The 9,190-nt window shown below is 40.7% G+C and overlaps 1 protein-coding gene across 1 annotated transcript; it reads left to right on the top strand.

The window, feature by feature from the left end:
* Positions 1–8,013, top strand: LOC108891338 (guanylyl cyclase-activating protein 1-like). Its single transcript, XM_018688464.2, has 4 exons — positions 1–489; positions 4,723–4,872; positions 6,215–6,302; positions 6,859–8,013. The coding sequence occupies exons 1-4, from the start codon at positions 295–297 to the stop codon at positions 6,981–6,983; spliced, it is 558 nt and encodes a 185-aa protein (XP_018543980.1). The 5' UTR covers positions 1–294; the 3' UTR covers positions 6,984–8,013.
* Positions 8,014–9,190: the final 1,177 nt, after the last annotated feature.

The raw sequence follows: 9,190 nt of genomic DNA on the forward strand, positions 1-9,190 counted from the left end.
GAGAGTCCTGAGGTTTGCTCTCTGCCTGCAGAGTCACTGCAGCCTGGGTGTCGGCCGGCTCGACCCTCCTGCTGCTGAAGCCTGTTGGCCTTGCTGCCGATGCCACGGATATTCAACCTTTTTGATAGGGTCCAGGATCAGGACTGTAGACCACTTTAACAAGCTCTTATTGACATCAGTCTGCTGAGGATCAGAGGAGGCCTGCTCTGGTTTCTCTTTCTAGAACCTTCTCGTCCGGGCTTCGCCTTCTTCTTGAGGTTTTCTTTACCTCGGTGCTCCTGTCGGACAGCACCCATGGGGAACCACGGCTCGAACCTGGACGAGATCCTGGCGGAGGACATGCACCATTGGTACAACAAGTTCATGCGGGAGTCTCCGTCGGGCCTGATCACGCTGTTTGAGCTGAAGGCCATCCTCAACCTGAAGGGTATGAACGAGAACGCCAACAGCTACGTGGACCAGGTCTTCTTCACCTTCGACATGGACGGGGTACATTTCACACTGACACAAAAATTACACAACTACTGTCAGCTTCATGTAGTTTTTACACTGTTGTATTGGTACTTCTACCTAAGTAAAGGGTCTGAGTACTTCTTCTTTCACTGAAAGTAACTATTACCTGCAGTAGAAATACAAAGCAGCAGAAAATGGAAATACTCAAGTAATGTACAAGTAACTTAAAACTGTACCTATGTGCAGAACTTGAGTAAAATACTTAGTTTCTTCAGTAGCACTGAATTGACATCTGAACTGGAACTTTAAAAAATACTGCTGACAAACATCTATCAGGTAAAGTAACTTTACTACATGATGCTGAGAATACTTGTGTACTTTTACTCGTAGTGGAGTATTTCTACATTGCTGTATTGGTACTCTGTAGTAGTGCGGTAAAAAGTACAACATTCTCCCCCTGAATTATAAAGTAACATCGAATCTACATAAAAGTACAAGTGCTTTACAATGGTCCCTAAGTAATGTACTTGAGTAAATGTACTTAGATACTTTCCACTGCTGATGACAGGTGTCATTCTGCAGAATACTTGTACTTTTGATACATAAAGCACATTTTACTGATAAGAGTGTACTTCAGTAAAAAATGCACATTGCAGGACATGTACTTGTAATTTTTGCTCTGAGTTTGGTCCCAGTCAGATGAAATCTCGTCGGTTTTGGGGAAGTTAAAGCTGTGAAATGAAGAAAGACATGTCCCTTTATGGATTTAACCAAAACCTATGGATAATATCACTGAAATAATTGTGAATTGTGTTGGTGGAGGTGGCGCCCCCTGGTGTCCGCTGAGGCCTATATATACCTCATTACATTTCCAAAGCCTTGGTCCAGGTCCTGGATACAGCTGTGTGACATGAATGAATTAAAAACCAGTGTTCATCTCTGATATTCAACCAGGAAACCTCAAAAATATCAAGAATTAGAAACAGAGCCACAGAAGGGGATCATGGGTAATATACAGCCCTGGGCCTTGTTTCAGTTCAGTGAGTGGGACCACACAGTCTGAGGCTTTGTTTTCTGTTCATGCACAAACACATCAGAGCTTCAGTGAGAAGCTGGAAGAAGTGCTGCAGTAATTGTTTCTAACTTTAACCTCCAAACCAGCAGCAGACTGATGGTGCAGCAGGAGGAACAAACTCCTGTTGCGACGCTAAAGTCTTAATCACAGAGAGCTATTTAAAGTCCAGCACAGATCCCAGATCTGTCAGGGTCAAATTTAGGAGAGGACAAGAAGAGTATTTGTGTTTGATGGAATGATGCAGCCATAAAAACACTTATCCACAGTTTCTGTGCAGAGCTGATACAGAACAAAATGATCCAGTCAGACTGGGTGAAGTCGATTAATTTCAACCTTAAAGGCAAAAACTGGATGTTCAGGGGTTAAGGTTTAAGGTGACATTCACAGATGTTAAGTTACGCATCACTGTCCAACACTCAGACCAGAACCAGCTCACAGTCCAGTGCTGTTAGAACAAACTCAACAGCTGCTCAGGACAGTGAACCTGCCTGATCCTGGTTCAGTCTGGTTGTGGTTTCACTCTTTGTCCTGGTTAAACAGCTGCGTCCAGGGCCAGACCAAGACGTGACCAAAGTCCACTGCCCCATACCGAGAGAACTACAAAAACCTGCTTTATTTTTGTGGTATTACTAGGTATTTTGGTGATATCACCCAGAGATTTTTGGTTAAATCTGTGAAGGAACATGTCATTAACTTCCCCAGACTGCAGATACAAGGTTTTCACCCAACTGAGACCAAACTCAAGTCCTGTGTTTTATTTTTCTTAAAACAAATCGTACTCTTTTTTCCACTTGCAGATTTAGTATTAATATATCACTTATTTGAGTAGAAATAGCAAAAAAGTATTCTCCAGAATTATACTTTACATTAGATGTTACTTTATATTTGCTGTATATTTCAGAGGGAGGATGTTGTACTTTTTACTCCTCTGCATTTACCTAACAGCTACAGGCAGTAGTTACAGGTACTAAGTGAAAGTACCAACGATGTAAAAATACTCCACTACAACTAAAAGTACACATGTATTCTCAGCGTTATGTAGTTAAAGTTACATTTCCTGACAGATGTTTTCCCCTGCAGCTGTATTTTTGTTGAGGTCTAGTTTAAACAACATGAATTCATTCTGAATATGAACATCAGGAACAATGAACTCTTGTAGTTTGATATAATCGATGTGGCATCTGGGACAGTCAACAACTCCCCGACCACAAGTCTAACATGTCTGAATATTTACTATCTTTCTGCCTGGTCTTATGTGTCCCTCACTGACCAATAGGATGACAGAGCTGGGTTATATCGCCACCTGTTACGATGTGTTGACCCTCTATGATAACGTGAGAATTTGAATGATGATTGGTCAGAGTCAAACTTTCAGTGTTGCCAGTCTCCAACCAAAACATGGCTCCATGATTTTTCTAATCCGTTTCCCAATTTACCATTCATCATCAGTATAACAGACAAGTATATAGTTTATCAGCAGATATAAGCTCATGTTTATGTGTTTGTTCAGTATTTGTTTTACAGATTTTCCATCTGTTCAAGATGTGGAGCATCCACAGCTGCCATATGTCACAAACTATGATATTTTTTGAATTGTTTAACAATAAATTTGACATTTTTACTTCAAGGATGTGACTATCAATATGATCAGTGGGTTGATCAGTTCGTCAATCAACTAAAAGACAAATTATCTTTGGGTTGGATGAAGTCAACATGGCCGCCTGGGATCTGGGGAATTCTGTTAATAATAAAAACAGTCGCTGGTTTCAGCCTAAAATGTGAAAATCAAACACATTGGACAACCACATGTGGAACTTTTAAACCAAATCCACTAACAAGCGTTTTCTGGAGCTTTTGACTGCATCTTGTGGTTTTCATCACGTGTGGATGGAGTTTGAAAAGAAACAATGATTTCCAAAACTTTTAAGCTTAAACTCTACTTTTATTTTGAAGGTTGACCAGAAGATGAATGTTCTGCAACACCTTTACCTGTATATTTTAAGGTGTTTGGTGACAGTGGATTTGAAATCAGATTTTAGTTTTTTTTAATCTTACATCAAATCAAACTCCACTGTGGTTCTGCAGAGACCCGGGTGTTAACAGTGATCGACCACAGCTCCAGTCTGCTGAGTGAACCAGGACAAAGATGGCTAAGGCAGAACTTTCATTGGCTCTCTAACTAATTGGCTTACAGTGTTAGCATGCAGAGCCATTATCGCCCGCTGTGTGTGTTCATGGTGAGCTAAGTGGATTCAGAGTGTGTGGCGATGAAGTTCAGTGAGGACGAACTGAGAGCTCAGGGACTGGACCTTCATCAGGGGGAGGGACAGGAGGAGATCACAGTGATCTGTTAGAGTTTAGATATTGTTTTTTATCATGAGGTTCACAGGGTTTACTGACTGTAAATCAAATTAACCTGATTAAATCACTGAAACTGAACCTGCAGGTTTGCTCAGTCTGAGTCAGCAGGTATCTGTGCAGGTGCTGACATCAGGTTTTTTATTTAATGTTTAACATCATGTGCAGAGTTAGCGGTTGAACCAGAAACATCACTATGTATCACTACCAGACTCCACTGACAAAAACAGGACTTTTACTGAGCAGAACACAGGAGAACATCTGCAGCGACTGACTCCAGACACTGAAGCTCCTGATTTAAATGTTGGTCGTTTGATCGACTCGTCAACAACAAACTTTTTGTTGTAAGTTTGTTAAACTTATATGAGGTGATTTGCTGATCATTTCTCCACCTCTGTCTCTGCTGAAAGACCAAACACAGTCCATTGGTCGTATGGTGGTGTCACAGAGGGATGTTCACTAATAAACAGCTGCAGAGCATTCAGATCCTTTACATAAAAGTACCACACAATAAGGAAGCAGTGGTATTCCAACAGCTCCCAGTAAATTCCTCTTTTTGTCAGTGGAGTCTGGTAGTGATATATTTTCTGGTTAAACTAGGAGGATCTTCCTCTTTAATAAAAAGCTCTGTCTTACAAGAAAACAGTGTTTTCAAAAGTCAAAAAGAGAAGTGTTGAGGAAAATTGGACCAAAGTACTGACAGTTCTACAGAGCAGATGACGCCTCCAGACTAAAACTGAAGCCTGAATTTCACAGAAACCCAAAACAAGCTCCTCCTCACATCCTCAGAGAAACTGAGGTAAACTGGGTTTAACCTCCCTCTGTTCTGTCTGCAGGACGGTTACATTGACTTTGTGGAGTACATTGCAGCCATCAGCCTGATGCTGAAAGGAGAGATCAACCAGAAACTAAAGTGGTACTTCAAACTGTTCGACCAGGACGGCAACGGAAAGATCGACAAGGAAGAACTGGAGACCATCTTCTCGGTGATTAGTCTCACACACATTGACGTCAACAAGGATCAACACAAAACACAAAAACCTCAGAGGTTCTTCAACTAAATAAATAAACACAATTTAAACATTTTTATCAACTCGTCTGAATCTCAGCAGCTCGACAGTTTCGGTTCAGACACGTTTAACTGAGTAATCTGGCTCAATTTAGTAACTAAAACTGAAAACTGTAACAATGAGACAATGAGAGTAAAAGAAGAGATGGAGGACTCAAGTCTCTCAACCACATCAGGCAAAAGCCAAAAGTTTCATCTGATTAGTTAGAAACTGTAGTAGAGTATCAGCTGTGACTGGTTTTTTATCCTTCATCTGATAATCCTGGTCATGTAGAAGGACTGAATCAAAATCTAGTTTGGAGACTTGAATTGTTTTAGATATTTTGGTCATTAGTTTTAAAGTTTGTAGAATGAATTCCTTCTACAAACATCCTAAATCTGACTGATGATGGTGCAGTCATCAGTATTTTCCTCATTACTGAACACAGGAACTCAGGACTCCCCTGGATAACAAAACCACCAGTGTCAAATATTTTCACTTCATTTCTGATAAATCAGGTTCTTCCAGTCTCTAAATAAATACTACAGTACCCATGAGCCTCAGCTGCTGCTGCTATGAAGAAAAACTGATGGTGAAATCAAATCACTTTTGAAGAGTTTAAAGATCAAAGTTTAAAATCCTGGTTCTCCACAATAATAACCTGAAAATCAAACCTACTATCGTCGTCTGACTGGTGGAGGTGGTCAGTCAGATGATGGGGGCCTGTGCTACCCCTCTGAACCTACAGACAGATTTCCAGAAACTGCTCCTCTGACAGTGAACTGACTCTAAATCAGCCGAGCTGGATCTGCTGCTCTGACAGAGAACTGGGCTGGATTAGCTCTGAAATTAGATGAGCGTTAATCTGCTGAATGAGCTCAATCTATCAGCCGACAGGAAGCTGCTGGAAGTGGGACGAACGACTCCAACCCGGTTAGACTGGACGTCACAACCAGTGTGAGGAACACCAGAGTCCAGTGGAGCGTTTAACCTTCTGCATTTTACCCAGAATCAACATTAAACACAGAAATACCAAATAAACTATTGTTAGTTTTAAATATTCTGAATAATTGGGCCATAATTAGATGTTAAAAAGGAAAATGTTCTCAAATTTCCCTTTTAAAATTGAAATCTTGGCCAAAATGATCCTCCAAACCCAATGTTCAGTCTTTGGCTCATCTAATTAATCTTCATCATTTAGATAGTAAATGAACTAAAGAGCAGATTCTGAGTTTTTAAATGCTGAGTTACTGATGGTCAGTGGTGTCTCCCCCTGCAGGCCATCCAGGACATCACACGAAACAGAGACATTGACCCAGAGGAGATCGTCTCACTCATATTTGAGAGGATCGATGTTAAAGGAGAAGGTAAAAAACAAGATGCTGTTTCTGACTGACTGAGGCTGATAGCTTTAACACCACTAATGCTAACGGTTCTGCTAGTGTTCTCACCACCACCACAGACAGTGGGATTACTGGGGGCAGAACCCCAAACTACTGATGACCAACCACAAACAATCTCAATCTCACACTTTGTATGGAAAACAGATTCTATAGAAGTGGTTATGTTGGCAAAATGGTCTATCCTTTGGTACCTGAACAAAGTTTACATTTTGACCCAACTACTGTTAAAAATCAGATAAAAAAGTTGTCTCTAATGAAACTTAGAAGAAATAAAATTGGCAGGCCAGTTGAAGTTAAATTAGTGTTAATTCTAAACACTTTGTCTTTGAGTCGAAGTTAATGTTTGTGCCAAATTTGAAGAGATTTCCTCGAGGCCTTATCGAGATATAATGTTCATGGATACGTACAGACAACCTGAAAACATAACACCTCTGTTCACGACTGTCGCCAGCACAGAAGCATAAAAATATAACTGACCCATCAAAACCCCTCAACTATCTTTTGACCTTTGACCCCTCAGGTGAGCTGACCCTTGAGGAGTTCATCGAGGGAGCCAAAGACCACGAGGACATCATGGACATGCTGAAGAACCTGATGGACCTGACGCCGGTGTTAGTCATCATCGTGGAGGGCCGGACGGGATGAGAGCGCAGAGCCGGAGCTGCACCGGGACCACAAAGACTGACTGAAGCAGAAATCCTCCCCCATTCAGAGAAAAGAAATCAACCCTCAGCCCCTCAAAAAAAGATAAAAGACTTGATCTACCCCCTTAAAGTCTTCTGCTGTTTGCTGGTCAGAACAAAGCAGCAGAAAACAACAGGTGCTGAAAATGTCTAAACCTTCTGATGGACTGTGATCAGTTGTCCAGCCTCAGGCTGAAAAAGGGACTGATATCTAACAAAGATATCTGAAGACTTCACCATCACCATCACTAATCTATCCATCACATCACGCATCAGTTTGTCCAAAAATGGTCAGATCCAAAGAATTCAAGTGGAGGTTGCGGTTTTTAAAGGTCCCAGAAATGTCCAGGGCCGGGTATCAAACTTCAGTACGTTAATGGTACCAACTGAACAACATCGAGATCAAAAAACTCTTTAACTGTGTAAAAATTACCAAAAGCTGAAATCAAAAACTTTGTGGGATTCCTCTTAACGTGTTCTTTGATTGAATGCTACCAGAGTTCATTCAAATTTTTGCCAATTTTAGTTTGTATTTCAACTACACTAAGCTATTGTATGGCCGCTGGTGTTTAGACATTTGAGAATTTTTGTTAAATGAAACAAATGTTTGGTAGAAAAACAAGTTTACATTTCTCAAAGTAATCGTCCTGGAACCTGGTTTCAACATGAAGCACCAGTATCAAAGATTTTAGTCGATACCCAGCCCTGAACCTTCAGCCTAAATTATGGGGAAAGAGCAGGGGGCTTAAATACTTCACTTACTGTAACATCCACCAGGAAGATCCGTTTCTAAAGATACTGAGTATCTGCAGGGATGATTTCAAACCTCATCAAAAGTGACAATCAATCATAAATCTGCTGTTTTAGTCTGTATCTTCTTTAAAACAAAGGTTTGGTATGGCTGCTTGTGTTCAGACTTTAACATTTTAAATGTTTTGTAGAAAACCAGGTTTCTATGTCTCAAAATGAGGTGCTGAGCAGAGCATGCTGGGAGTCCGTCCTGGTCTTTGCTCTGAAGCTGCTGATCCTCTTAATGCTGTAAAAGGCTCAGCAGCCTGAGCTGTAATGGAGCAGATTTACAGACAGTTTCAGCATCACAGAGATTTATATTTTACAGGACAGACTCGGCAGGAAAATATAAACTAAAGGTTTGAAAAATGACCTGATTTAAAACAAAAACATGTTCAAACTGTAGAATAACCTTTAAGAAACCACAGAGTCTGTAGATTCACTTTCTGGCTTCTGCAGTTATAAAATAATCATTCAGGATCTATCACCTTCTCTGGCACCCAGGCCAGACAGAGAGCCACCCAGGCCAAACCAGGCTAACACAGGCCAGACCAGGCCACCAGGGCAGCCCAGGGGAGGTCTGATTAACATCTAACCAAAGAGAGGTTTGGTCAGTGGTTCTGATTACCTCAAAAAACAGATGAAACCTGAACCTCTTCAGCATCTAATGAGTCCAGACCTGATTCAAACCTGAATTTTTACTTCAGCATTTTCCCACTAAAGAATCTGCTCTGACTTTTTAAAGGAACAGTTCAACATATAGTGACATCTTCTAAGATGTTGAGGTTCAAAGGTGAAGATAAACATTTAGGTAAATCCTCCTTTGTCTTAACAAATCCACCTCTCAGCACCTCTAAAGCTCATTAATTAACACGTTCTGGAAAACCAAAGAGTTTCCGGAGTCTCCTGGGTTTCCTGTAGATCAGGTCACACTGTGAGAAATTAGACTTATTAGGGTCCAGGAATCAGACCTTCAAACTGCCCTTTGTTTGGTTTTAACTTGAGGGATTTTAGGCTTTTCTCTCAGTCACAGTAAGGACATCTGGATGCATATCAATGTGAATACTGTTGTTTTATTTTGTCCTTTCACAGTATAGTTGTGTTAGTTGTGTGACTGGTCTCTTATTTTTTGAAGCTGAAGGAATGTACTGAATGATTTGAATGTTTTAAACCTTTTTACTTTTATACAATGATGAGTGAGAAAAAAAAAATCAGGACGATGGAGGAGAATGTTTGTAGAATAAGAATCAATCATGAACTCTGATGGTTAGAGTTGAAGAGAAGAGGCCATTTTTGTCTTTAAGCTGCTGACTGATAGTCGTACAGGTTAGCATTGACGCTGACAGTTCTTATCGTGCAATAGGGATTTTACAGTGAAGA

The sequence above is a fragment of the Lates calcarifer genome, unplaced genomic scaffold, assembly GCF_001640805.2.
Source record: "Lates calcarifer isolate ASB-BC8 unplaced genomic scaffold, TLL_Latcal_v3 _unitig_1932_quiver_1665, whole genome shotgun sequence".
Classification (NCBI taxonomy): Eukaryota; Metazoa; Chordata; class Actinopteri; family Centropomidae; genus Lates; species Lates calcarifer.